This window comes from Oncorhynchus nerka, linkage group LG3 (assembly GCF_034236695.1).
Source record: "Oncorhynchus nerka isolate Pitt River linkage group LG3, Oner_Uvic_2.0, whole genome shotgun sequence".
In the NCBI taxonomy this organism is placed as follows: Eukaryota; Metazoa; Chordata; class Actinopteri; order Salmoniformes; family Salmonidae; genus Oncorhynchus; species Oncorhynchus nerka.
The window spans coordinates 47,085,829-47,100,539 of NC_088398.1; the positions used below are offsets into that span (position 1 = coordinate 47,085,829).

Here is a 14,711-nt window from a genome sequence, read left to right on the forward strand (position 1 = left end):
TGCCATATCACGATACGATATGTATTGCAATTCCATACTGTGATTTTATTGCGATTCCATGTTCCAAACATATTCCTCACCATATGTCTGCTGCAGTGGGACAGAGAGAGACATGAGAAAACGAGTTTTGATCAGTCATAGAAATAAAAGTGCTGAAAACAAACTGTCTCCCTATTTAAAAAGAAGATGGAGAAAAGGCTATGAAGGAGTTTTGGTGCAGGTACAGCCAACTAGCGCAAAAATAATATTGCGTTATTGTCAAAACGATGCAATATAACGTCAAAAATAATATTGTGATATGTAACTATGTTTTCCACCCATCACTAATAGATATACAGTAGACAGAAGAGAGAACCATGCGGAACGTTCCACATTAACTGCCAGGACCTCTGTTTTCTCCAGTAACATTCCAGTAAGGTTTAGGTGTCTGGAGTTAATAGAGCTCGACTGTTTCTCTCATCCTGACAAATGAGAATGGGGCTCTCTGTCTGTCAATCCCCATTCCTCAACTACATGTTACCCAAACAGAGATCACAGCCAACAAGACAACCCCTGCCATTGGCACCTCCAGAATGAACATCCATCCCATGACATTTTTGGTCACTTGTCCAAAGTCATGTTAGAACTGGCCAGAAATCTTTGGTTACTGATATGAACACATGACTCTATATGAGGTTCACCTCATGTGTTTGGAAAGCACAGCTCCCTTGTATGACTCACGGTAGTGTTAGCTCTGGGCTGGTCAGATCAGGTCTGCTCTCAGTTGGTGCATACTAAAGGCCTTCATGGGGCCACAAAAGAGTGCTCATCAAGGTGTGACGAATCAGCCACAGGGGACAACAGTTTAGTTCCCAGCCAGAGGGAGCACTAAGTAGGCCACAGCAGGTTATGTGACCCACTCTAATGCTCCTTTTGTTTCCCTACAATACAATACCTTGTCTGACGGGCTGGGAGTTTATACCAGGGGAACAGGAAAGGGATCGATTTTCACAGGAGTGGTTGGGTTGTTGCATGCAGATCAGTGAAATAGAAAACATTTCTCACCGATCAGTCACTATGAATATAAATCCCACCACAGATTCATATTTCATTGCCTGAACTCGATGCTCCTGTAATGAAATACACAATCGTGATAATCTAATTGTCTAGGAAGGGTGGCCTGACATTGGGCCAGTGGGACTGACAATCCTAAACATCTTGAGCCTCTCCAGTGGAGAGAACGCAGCCTGTCTCACTGCAAATAGGAACGATTCAGCGATCATGTTGCCTTATTACTGCAGTGATCAAATTCATCACCATCAGTGCTGCTGAAGCCAAGCACATTTGCATTTAAATCTGTGCAGTCCCCCCCTTCCCCCTCCTCTTTCTTGAAGCTCAGAGTGAGAAGGACCAATAGGCATAGTCTATTACAGGAGGGTGGGGGAGGGGACTGCAGGAAGTTATTGACGCAATTAAGGGCGTCACGCTGCAGGCCTCGGGATTCTGACGAAAATACGCTCTTTGTCTTTATCAAACTAATGTTTTTGCATATTTTCAAGTGTGGAACTTGTCTCTGTTTAGGGGGCATAGGCTAACCAATTAGAAATGGCACTAGCAGTTTGCAAAGTAGCCTAAGCGGAAAATATATGGGACACAATTATTCCAAAACTTCAGCTCGTTGCTGGAACACATATTTTCCTACTTCAATCAACCAGTAGATTTTGAATTTGTGATAAAACTGTCGTCATTTGGCAAGGAATGTAGATTGTGTATCCCATCAGTTAGATATGTTTATAATAGGCATTGCTGTAGGCCAAATGGGAGGTTGTGTGCACACTTAGCAAGCATGTGTGGAGGGAGCGGTCAGAATGCAGAATGCAATTTAGTGAATGAGACACGGAGAGGAAAGGGAATTTAGGGAGAAGAACTTTGTGATGATTGGATTGGTTTATTTTTTGTTGTGCCCCACAAATATACATGTACTAGTCCCCTAAACTCAAAGAAAATTAACGTGGTCTTCAAGACATATTTGTATATTTTTTTCCCCAGGACAAAAATTTTGCATTCCGGCAGCCAAAGCACATTCCTACAAATCGTTATGAAGTATTTGAAAAAAAATCTAAATAAATATATATATAGTTAAAAGATCGAGCTTTGACGTCTGTTAGTGTACACGATTATGATCAATTCAGAGTCTAGCTATCTAGAACCTTAAAGGGTTATTTGGCTATCATCCCCATAGGAGAACCCTTTTGGTTGTAGGTGGAACCCGTTTTGGTTCCAGGTAGAACCATTTCTATAGAGGGTTCAACCGGGAACTAAAAAAGGGCTCTACCGGGAACCAAAAAGGTTTCTCCCAGGAATCAAAAAAGGGTTCTCCTTTTGGGACAGCCGAAGACCCTAAGAGTGCAGCTGCCTCCATGTAGCAGTCATAACACCCAGCTAGGACTACCCATCGCTGCACGAGGGCCACTACCCAATTGTGGGAACAGGGTAAATGTAAGAGAACACTATCCAACTAAAGACTCCTTCGTAGAAGTAACTCACACAGAGAAAAGTGTTACCACTACAGTGTAGCATAATCACTACGACTACCCCCTTCCCTTTTTAATTCGAGCGTTTTAGCTTCGGATGAAGAAACATGTCTCTCCCTCCATATTCCTCGTAACTGCCCCCCTTCTCCTTCTAAAATTAGTCTAGCTGGCAGCTCATTAATGTATGGGCCCCAGAGTTCACACTCACATTTGGTTAAAACGATGCAAAATTCTATAATTCAGAGACAAAAAAAACTTCTGAATGAGCTTCAGGCATGAACGACTGCATGACCCGAAAGCTCTTGTTCACGAGCTGGGAAGTAAAATACCTCCTAAAACTAAAACCAACCACTCAGAGAATGAAATGACTCACCCCCTACCCAAATGACACTGCATTTAGCTAGCCTAGTATTCATATCCTAATTTAAAAAGCCACACATTGCCTGTTAGCTAAATGCAGTGTCATTTGGGTAGGGTGAGTGATTTCCTTCTCTTAAAAGAGTAAATGGCTTTTGGTGTGACTTTAAATTAGGATATGAATGCTAGGCTAGCTAACTCATGACATGTCAATGTGAGTTTTCCTGTCAGTTTTTCCTCAGTGTACAGTAGAAGAGCACACAAGAGCACTACACATTAGTGCCAAATGACGTATATAAACCCTGGATTGCAGATGCAATGTATTGATGAGAGGCTTTGAAGCTACCGATCAGCCATATTGGCACTCCCCAGATTAAGCAAACATCCATGGGAATGAATGGAATTCTACAGTATTTCAATTAAATGTTTCAAGGACTAAATTACGTATTTAAGTATTTTGTTGTTGTAGTGGTGACAGAACTTTATTTGTATGTTTCGCTCACATAATACAACTTAAAAGTATGCATTAAGGTGAAATAATATAATAAACATGGCAAAAACAAAATATAGACATTCATGAATTCATTCATATAGCTTCCGGAAAAAAAGTTACACTGGTGGGGGAGTGCCAAGATGGAGGCAAGGTGGCAACAGCAGCCTCTGTCATTCATTTAGAGTATACAGTGCATTTGGAAAGTATTCAGACCCCTTGACTTTTTCCACATTATTACATTACTGCCTTCTAAAATGTATTAAATATTTTTCCCCCCCTCAATCTACACACAATACCCCATAATGACAAAGCAAAAAAAAAGTTACGTTTTGCAAATTAACCTCTCTCTCTCTCTCTCTCTCTGGTTTCATCAGATCAGATAATCTTGTTTCTCATGTTCTGAGAGTCTTCAGGTGCCTTTTGGCAAACTCCAAGCGGGCGGTCATGAGCCTTTTACTGAGGAGTGGCTTCCGTCTAGCCACTCTACCATAAAGGCCTGACTGTTGGAGGGCTGCAGAAATGGTTGTCCTTCTGGAAGATTCTCCCTTCTCCACAGAGAATCTCTGGAGCTCTGTCAGAGTGACCATCAGGTTCTTGGTCACCTCCCTGATCAAAGCCTTTCTTCCCCGATTGCTCAGTTTGTCAGGACGGCCAGTTCGATGAAGTCTTGGTGGTTCCAAACTTCTTCCATGTTAAGAATAATGGAGGCCACTGTGTTCTTGGGGACATTCAATGCTGCAGAAATATGTTGGTGCCCTTCCCCAAATCTGTGCCTTGACACAATCCTGTCGCGGAGCTCTACTGACCATTCCTTCGACCTCGTGGCTTAGTTTTTACTCTGACATGCACTATCAACTGTGGGACCTTATATAGGCAGGTGTGTGCCTTTCCAAATCATGTCCAATCTATTGAATTGACCACAGGTGGACTTCAATCAAGGTGTAGAAACATAAAGGATGATAAATAACAACAGGATGCACCTGAGCTCAATTTCGAGTATCATAACAAAGGGTCTGAATACTTATGTAAATAAGGTAGTTCTGTTTTTGCTTTGTCATTATGGAATATTGTGTGTAGATTGATGAGAAAAGACAAATATTTAATACATTTTAGAATAAGGCTGTAACGTAACAAAATATGGAAAAAGTCAGGGGGTCTGAATACTTTCCAAAGGCACTGTATATAAATAATTCATCAGCCACAGTGAAATGTCTCCCTGAAAAGCCAATCCTCATGGTCTGTAGAGGAAGTCTCACAGCATGCTGTGGGAACAAGACTGTTCCCTGCACGGCAGTTGGGAACATGCCAATGTTTCTCAGCAGCTAGCGTCAAACACGTCCATATTGTCGGTCACGGGCTTCCATTTCAAGCATCTCTACTATGAAGCTCTATTCATACCCTTCGAATGAATGCTCTGCGTGTCTATTTCCCTCCATCATCACTTCTTCTTCCCTCTCACTACCCATCGCGCTCCCTCACTCCCAGCAGGAAGAACTGTGGTCAAAGGATATTGCTAGTTGGACTATTCTCAGGAAAATAACATAGTTTTGATCCAAACTCCACCCTGTAGTTCAAGCGCTATATCAGGGTCATAGAGTATACCTTTCAGTAATACCACAATTTCAGAGGAACTCTAGGAGAAAAAAAACGGTACAGAACAACCAATCTGTTTTTGTCCAATTCAACAGGAAGTGCTGGGATTTACATGTCTGTTTGCTAAATCTCAAGGTCCTAAATTAACATTCACATCACTTTCAATAAGCACCCATTACCATTCTCTAAAACATCTTCAAACAATATTGCAGTCTTCAGAACATCAGTCATTCATTATCAAGCAGATTACATTTCACATGAAAGGCATCAATCTAGGACTATTCTGAGCTGTGATTTTAGGCTAAAATATTGCATTGCATACATTGGCTGATTTGGATCACAAAGCAAAGCAATCTCAGAGAGAATCTTTAATAACCACAGAAGTAAATAGGCTGGTAATGAAAAGCACAATTTATCATGGCAGATCTCTGCCCATTCAAACATCACAAATGGTCCCCTTTCCCCAACCATACTGTATAGGGTGGGCACACTGTGACAAGCATTTCACTACATCCGCAATGACATCTGCTAAATATGTGTATGTGACCAATACAATTTGATTTGAAACATTTTGGGAATCGTCAGGATTTAAATTCAGAGGAGGCCCGCACAGATTTTTTTAATGTTGTTTTCTTGTCAAAAGCAATTTGCATTGGCACTTATTTGAAAACATATAGGTCCACTAAAATGTTTACATACATTCTATTAAGTTTTAGACGTTCAAGAGTTGCCTGAAGTGTTTTTTTACTCAAACCTCCCGCGGGACAGTTGGAACGAGATCAAGCCCACGGGCTGTATTGTTGCCCACCCCTGTGGCCAAGACAGACCAGTTGGTCTCATACCTTGGCTTTTATTATATATAACAGTGTGTTAGCGTATGAACCCAGGAAGTTTAGTCCTGATGTATAAATGTGTATCTCAATAAACTAAACACAATCCATACACCCACTTGGGTAACACTTTACATTCAGGGTGTTTTCACATGTGGTCTAATGAAAACCTCATACTTTTTTTTTTCATGCTTTGAAAGCAGTAACTCTCCTCAATGTCCTCTTAACATTCCATGACTCTAGGACCAATAAAATGTACTCAAAATACAGTAGCTTCTGAAGTTTAGAAAGAATATGTTTGTTAATGGTAAAATGTCAGTTTTGGAGATGAGAGGTTTTCACCCGACAACGACGATAGTCCTCTTTAAAAGTTGCTCTTATCTTTTTAGTAAGGCTTTAAATTACACAACATCCAAAGAACTAGAACAGTAACCTTGATTAATCACACCAACAGCTAAAGTCAGAGATGTTCAGAACGCCGGTTAGAACCCAGACATTTTCCAGCACTTATCAGTCTTGGCTCATTCATGCATTCAGCACCTTGAAGTTTAATACAGTAACCATGCCAACCTGTAACCCTTAACAACAGACTGCTCTCAATAAGGGGGGGAGTCCTTCTTTTGATGTATTGCTTTAATGGAAAAGCTATAAAAAGACGACAAAAGGATGCCACCATTTACACCTTTAACACAGTGCACTATAAACCAATTAGACAGACAGCCAATCAGAACTCACCGAGACTTCGAAGACCTCTTCTGTGTCGTCCAACATGCGTATCTTAATGGAGACGTGGCGTCCAGGGGGCATTGTTGGAGGCCGGTGGCCAGGGTCCAGGGTGCTGATGCCCAGGGTCTCCTGGGCTCCAAGACGCTGGGCTGCTGATGCTCTGTGCTCGGGCTCCACCATGGTGCTCTGTTGTGCTACCGTACAGCCTGCAGGGGAGGCAGAAGAACCGTCATATACACACACACACACACTCGCAACAAAGTAGGTTCCGTCCCTGTCCCTCACTGGGCTCGAACCCGGGACATTTTGTACAACACACACACTCACATGTACGTACGTACGCACGCACGCACACACACCAGCCAAATGCTGCAGTCTCCATAATAGCAAAAATGTCATAAATATCTCAAATGTAACAAATGTTAGATGCACATTTTCTCCTCTCCTTCGTTCCTGACTACATGTGCTGCCACAGAAATAGAGAGAATAGAAAGGGTGTCCTCATTCAAGTCAACGATGGCATAAACGAGTGGATGGGCAGCCATTACTAGTGTACCCCATAAGAGCAGAGCAGGAGGTAAAGGCAGGAAGTAAAAGAAGGACGTGTAGTTTACCCATCAATATGGGTTGTAACTAGATGGAGTCCAGCCACAACCGGAAGGGACTTTTCGTAGGAGGTTGGGAGAGCATTTTAGCTAACCCTAATCCTTAAGGTTAGCTAATTCCCCCAACCTGCAACGAAAAAGTCACGTCCGGTCATGGCTGTATTCCACCTAGTCAGAACCATCAATATGTGCTGTGATTTGTTCATTTAACTGAACTGACATTACAAAAAAATACATCCCATTACATGGGCCGCATCAGTTTACATCATTTGAATGAACATTCTACTTTGCCATGGAAATGATTGCATCACAATACCAGGCAGCCATTGCAAGGGTACTCATGGGTTTACAGGGTCAAATTGTTAGGGTTAAAGGTTCCATGGCCTTTCTATGTGTGCTACTGCTGCATTTTGGGAGGGTGTTGCCTATGCAACCAAAAACTATTTTGATAGTTTCTTGTTTCAGCAAGGAGCAACAAAGTTTCATCATGTTGTTAATTAAGAGTCCATGTTACCGCAGAAAAGGACTTATGTGCACAAACGCCCGGCCGACCCATCTTCTGTTGGTAATTATTTGTATTATTTCACGATGGTCTTCACCCATAACCTTGGGTTACATGGTTATAGCACGCACACACAAACACGCACCTTGGGTTACATGGTTATAGCACGCACACACAAACACGCACCTTGGGTTACATGGTTATAGCACGCACACACAAACACGCGCCTTGGATTACATGGTTATAGCACGCGCACACAAACACGCGCCTTGGGTTACATGGTTATAGCACGCACACACAAACACGCACCTTGGGTTACATGGTTATAGCACGCACACACAAACACGCACCTTGGGTTACATGGTTATAGCACGCGCACACAAACACGCACCTTGGTTTACATGGTTACGCACACACAAACAGCACGTTATAGCACGCACACACAAACACGCACCTTGGGTTACATGGTTATAGCACGCACACACAAACACGCACCTTGGGTTACATGGTTATAGCACGCACACACAAACACGCACCTTGGGTTACATGGTTATAGCACGCACACACAAACACGCACCTTGGGTTACATGGTTATAGCACGCACACACAAACACGCACCTTGGGTTACATGGTTATAGCACGCACACACAAACACGCACCTTGGGTTATATACTTATAGCACGCACACACAAACACGCACCTTGGGTTATATGGTTATAGCACGCACACACAAACACGCACCTTGGGTTACATGGTTATAGCACGCACACGCAAACACGCACCTTGGGTTATATGGTTATAGCACACACACAAACACGCACCTTGGGTTATATGGTTATAGCACGCACACAAACACGCACCTTGGTTTATATGGTTATAGCACGCACACACAAACACGCACCTTGGGTTACATGGTTATAGCACACACACAAACACGCACCTTGGGTTATATGGTTATAGCACGCACACACAAACACGCACCTTGGGTTATATGGTTATAGCACGCACACACAAACACGCACCTTGGGTTATATGCTTATAGCACGCACACACAAACACGCACCTTGGGTTATATGCTTATAGCACGCACACGCAAACACGCACCTTGGGTTATATGGTTATAGCACACACACAAACACGCACCTTGGGTTATATGGTTATAGCACGCACACACAAACACGCACCTTGGGTTATATGGTTATAGCACGCACACACAAACACGCACCTTGGGTTACATGGTTATATCACACACACACAAACACGCACCTTGGGTTATATGGTTATAGCACGCACACACAAACACGCACCATCTTGCCCGCCATTGCCTGTCGGAGGGGCAATAATGCAGTTTATGTCACATCTGTCAACCGTTCAACTATTCATTGTACAACTTGAGCATTAGGGAGTGGGACCCCCCAGCCCCCTATCCCGGAGGGGGAAAAAGAGGAGAGGAGGTGGGTAGGTTACATAAAAGGAGATGAAGTCCCAGGGGAGAGAGTTCACAGCTTGTGTCAGACTAGCAACGTAATTGCAAATGAGGTATTTGCACTCTAAGCTAATGGGTGATAATTGTAGCCTTTGGGAGAAGCAATTAGTCCCTCTCTCTGTCAATGTGTTGCTTGATTTCAAAGTGCAAAGTCACTCGACAAAGCAATAACAAGGATAGTCCCTAAAATCAAAAAGTAGAAACAATTGACTCTTTGTAAATTATTTTCAAACTATTTGTTTGGACAAATGACCTGTGGTGTTCCAGTATATAGGCAGATAGAGTGAGTGAACTACAAAACAGTAGAGATAGTAAGGAGCAGCCGAGCGAGAGAATGTCCCAAGTTCACAGACATCCAGCTGCTAATAAGGACATAACATCTGGGCTGTGTGGATCTCCTCATTATGTATGACAGCACGGTTTCCATGGAGATCGCCATGCATGGCATATTAAATCACATGCAACATGCAGATAGTGTAATTAGGCATAGGTGGACATGTGTGAATGAGCAGTGCCTAAATCAGTTCCTTTCAATGAATGACTAGCTCTAGGTGATGGAATGTGTTTTGACCAGTTGCAGGATCATTTGGTCTGGGTTGAGGCAACAGGAGCAGGTCAATCCACCCCCATCTCTTAAGCCAACCCCAGAGGCCCTGCTTAATTCTCTGTTTATCACACATTCCAGCATGCTGATGTCATGTTGAGAGCTCACCAAATGGGTTATTGGAGCGTGGTGGTGGGGGCAGCTCTCATTCAGACAGTACAGTGGTGGCTCGCTGACTCTTGAAGAAGTGCACGCGCAATGTTCAAAGTTCGGATTCGAATTAAGGTGAGGAATGCATATCAAAGACATTTGAATTAGGCCGACCCATCAAGAGCGGGGAATATTGAGGCTAAAACTGTTGATCTGTTCAACGACCGTATCTGTTTATTTCTAGCAGCCTCTTAGTCCCCCATAGAGCTGATTAAATAAACAGTTTGTTTACAATGTGGAGGCAGTGCACCATTACACACAATGAATATTTAACACATCATCATCATCATCATCATCATGGTTGGAGGTTGCTGAACACGCTGCCACACCACACAACCGACCTTGTTTAGAGCAAATGCTTTAATCAGCTGCACCTGTCCATAATATACACTGCCATGGCCTGGGTGAGGGTGGAGTGCTGTTAGAATGTTCCAGCAAAGGGGTCACACGCGTGGGAGGGAAGACACCATTCACTTCGGGAGATGAAAGCCGTTGCCACTGCTGTCACAAGGGGCATAGCGATACTCATGCAGTCCAAGCACGGCTGTGTTAAAGTCTCCTTCATGGTTTCTCTTGAAGGGGACAACTTCCCCTTCAAGAGAAACCATGAAGGAGACGTTAACTCCCTTATTGTTTTACAAGCTACCACACTATGTCAAATGTGCATTGGGATTTTAATATGGGACTGAAAACCCTTGGCTCAGAAGTAACCCATAAATACTGTAACTAAACACTCCAAACAACAGAGTGAGACCCAGGGCTATGAGAGAGCAGACAATGATTATTTCAACTGATGCTTACCCTTCCCTGCCCCCAAGCTCATGAATCAACGGCCAGTCTGCCATGTGTCGCCCTACAGTATGTGGCCCTCTGAATAAGAATGTAGTCTTTGACGAGTGTGACTCAGTCACAGCTCTGTTACTACTATGTTGTTACTGTGGAAGACAACCAGGCTGGGACATATTACTGGTATGCCAACCCAGCCCAGGATACTATTGCGTACAATGCCAGGGGAACATATTCATACCCCCAGTGTTCACAGGGTGATTTACCCAAGCTTGGAACTTGTTGGCTTGAAATTCCCCACAACCATGTAAGATAGTGCTGTGGCTACTGGCAGGCAGTTTGGGCTTTAACAGAGGCTCCTCTGTCTGTATGCAGCAGAAGCACACAGAGTCCTTCAGAGCAGTCCAACACATGCAGGCACCATTTCTGCAACTGTACAGCTGGATTTGATTACAGCCAGCAGAATGGGCTTGAGGATGGGGTAGTTCAGCCAACTGTCTACCTGAGACGTGCCGAAAACCCACTCCTATTTCCACTGGACAGCAACTTGCTTCAGTTCCACAGACATGTATACCTGGGTGTGGCTCGCATATTTTAACCTATGCATTCAACTGTATGCAGAACTTCCATTTTAAATGTATATACCATTATAAATTACGTGTTAAAGGGGGTTTGTATGATTGAATATGATTTCAAGAAATATATCCATATTTCTGAAATTATGTAGGAGCCCAGATCTGGGCAATTAACCAAAACCCCTCTACAGCTGTGGTTCCTACAAGAGGATCAATCAAATAACAGAACATCAGTTTGCCTTTTCTGTTTGACAATCCACAATCCTGATTATTAATGAGTGTACTTTATGGGGGAGGAGCGATTGCTTGACAGTTCAGTGAGTCATTCGATGTAATCTTCCTGGAAAAATTACACAAAAAAATCTAGTCTTGACGCAGGCATATTTGGATTATCAAATTGAACCAAAATGTTTGCACACCCAAAACAAAACAAATGGACAAGTTTTTAAAAAATATTTCATTGTTGCCTATTAAGAATGCAAGACTGTAACTGGATTAGTTATTGAAAAGTCCTCATGACATTTTGCGCACATAGCTACGATAATGCAGTCTTGAGGAGTACAGTAATCCTTAAAACGTTATTGTTAGGCTACCACGCGTGGTGTGACACAAATACATAACCTCGACTCAACTGACCAGCCACTAACTACCCTCAAGGGTAACAAACTAACAATGGAAAACGTACTCTCGCTGACGACGTTTCAATTTAAATTGCAAACGAGGCACGGCTATGTAACTGCCGTATATCCAACACCTTTATGCCAACAATATTGTATACCGGCTATGGTCTACGGTCATGAGATGATATCCCATTCAATGTTGGTGTTGTTACGTCTGATTTAGTGGATGACTATTGCCGTTTTTTTTTAACCATCGCTCTTGGTTGTGAGAACGACCGGGCAAAAAAACGGTTAGCTCTTCCACCAATGTAGTACTTGATTTTAATAACAAATTGTTATATCGGCGACAATTAGCCTATATGGTGAAGCATACTGTTATTCTTTAAAACGGGCTACACGGTTACAAAAATCCAAGACAACTGGGGATAGGCTACTTCTACGATTTCTCTAATCTGCTGAAACAAGTTGCACACTGCCGTTTTGCACATAGGGAAATGAATGGTATAAAATCTTACCCTGTTTTAAAAATGTGGATAATCCACGTGTATAATTCCCAATTTACAAAATATTTTACATCCACTTCCAGACGCAGTTCAGGCTGCTTGCGTGGAGCCAAATGGAGTTCAGATGCTGGTTGTATCGCCGAGAAGCTTCTTCATGGTCGCCATGTCGGACGACTGTGTGCGGGGAGAGACAGGATTACATTGAAACCGGCGGCAGATCCTCTCTTGGCTTGTTACTCCAACAATAAATGAGGCACAGTGCCTCCAGCTATTGTGCAAGGAATTGCACCTACTTGCAAGGCAATCCTTGCCAAAGACATGCTACATCCACATAGCTCCATCTAGCTGTAAAATATGGGGCACACTAATGTGTACAGCCCTAACAAGTCATAACCCATAGCTCTAACCTTAAACCTAGCTCTTTTTCTTCTTCAACGATATCAGGGTGGGCAGTAAAAAAAAACGTTTAAAGTGCATGCTGCCACCTACTGTGCTGGAATGTACGATCAATCATGATCTATCCAATTCTGTACTACCGTGAAAATACAATTCAAAACCAAATAAATCCATACTAACTTCTACCACACCCTCCCCCCAACCCCATTAAACTATCATGCTATATCCACCTTTAGGATTGTTCAGCATGTCAACCAATATTTCAACAGTAACATCTGTTACCCCCAATATGTATTGTGCAGTCTCCACAATAACCTTCAACCTGGCATCTCTGCTTTCCACAACTCAAGTTTCATTGATAACCTTACCAATAAAAGCTATGAAGTCAACTTTATGGGGCGGCAGGTAGCCTAGTGGTTAGAGCGTTGGACTAGTAACCAAAAGGTTTCAAGATTGAATCCCCGAGCTGACAAGGTAAAAAATCTGTCGTTCTGCCCCTGAACAGGCAGTTAACCCACTGTTCCTAGGCCGTCATTGAAAATAAGAATTTGTTCTTAACTGACTTGCCTAGTTAAATAAAGGTAAACTAAAGTTCATTATCAAAGTGTCCTTTGACACCGCACATTCATGAGTGCAGCTCCAATCCAAAGTCAAAATGTAGAATCGACTTTCTATTTAGCAACGAAGCCTCCTTCACTCACGCCACCAAACTCACCCTCGTAAAACGGACTATCCTACCGGTCCTCCACTTTGGCGATGTCATCTACAAAATAGCTTCCAACACTCTACTCAGCAAACTGGATGCAGTCTATCACAGTGCCATCCGTTTTGTTACCAAATCACCTTATACCACCCACCACTGCGACCTGTATGCTCTAGTCGGCTGGCCCTCGCTACATATTTGTCGCCAGACCCACTAGCTCCAGGTCATCTATAAGTCTATGCTAGGTAAAGCTCCGCCTTATCTCAGCTCACTGGTCACGATAACAACACCCACCCGTAGCACACGTTCCAGCAGGTATATCTCACTTATCATCCCCAAAGCCAACACCTCATTTGGCCGCCTTTCCTTCCAGTTCTCTGCTGCCAGTGACTGGAACGAATTGCAAAAATCGCTGAAGTTGGAGACTTTCATTTCCCTCACCAACTTTAAACATCAACTATCTGAGCAGCTAACCGATCGCTGCAGCTGTACATAGTCCATCTGTAAATAGCCCACCCAATTTACCTACCTCATCCCCATACTGTTTTTATTTTATTTACTTTTCTGCTCTTTTGCACACCAGTATCTCTACTTGCACATGACCATCTGATCATTTATCACTCCAGTGTTAATCTGCCAAATTGTAATTATTCGCTACTATGGCCTATTTATAACCTACGTCCTCATGCCTTTTGCACAAACTGTATATAGACTTCCTTTTTTTCTACTTTGTCATTGACTTGTTTATTGTGTTATTGGCTTGTTTATTGTTTACTCCATGTGTAACACTGTGTTGTTGTCTGTGTCACACTGCTTTGCTTTATCTTGGCCAGGTCGCAGTTGCAAATGAGAACTTGTTCCCAACTAGCCTACCTGGTTAAATAAAGGTGAAATAAATCAAATACAAATTTTAAAAAGTGCAAGATCTCTGACCTGCCCTCGAAACCATGCCAGGACCATCAGAAGCACCAGCCCTGACAGTAGGTCCACTTACTACAGGTACATCCATGTAAGCCCCATCAGTCTGCACTGTTCTACTAGTCTGTTTTTCAGCTTCTGCATATGATACATCATGACTAATTCCATATCTCTGAGCCTCTCTAGCTTCTCTCTGCACCGGGCATCCACCAAATGCTGCACTATGTCCTCCCCCACAATTACAACACTTAACCTTCACATTACTTCCACATTCACTGTAAACATGTTCCCCTCCACACATCCTTTCTTTCCTTTACACTGAACAGCTACATGTCCCATTCTTTGGTATTT

At 42.9% G+C, this 14,711-nt stretch overlaps 1 protein-coding gene across 3 annotated transcripts in view; it reads right to left on the reverse strand.

Moving 5' to 3' along the window:
- LOC115109535 (FERM, RhoGEF (ARHGEF) and pleckstrin domain protein 1 (chondrocyte-derived)) overlaps nt 1–12,567 on the reverse strand; it is a 75,388-nt gene extending 62,821 nt beyond the window's left edge. For 2 of the 3 annotated variants that reach the window (XM_065012856.1, XM_029634559.2), the window contains exons 1-2: nt 12,356–12,566; nt 6,522–6,718 (exon numbers count right to left, since the gene is read on the reverse strand). In XM_065012856.1, the coding sequence (XP_064868928.1) occupies nt 6,522–6,692 (171 nt within the window). In that variant the 5' untranslated portion in view covers nt 6,693–6,718; nt 12,356–12,566. Of the gene's footprint in view, nt 1–6,521; nt 6,719–12,355 lie in introns of all 3 variants that reach the window. The other variant, XM_065012859.1, reaches the window with a different exon arrangement.
- Nucleotides 12,568–14,711: the final 2,144 nt, after the last annotated feature.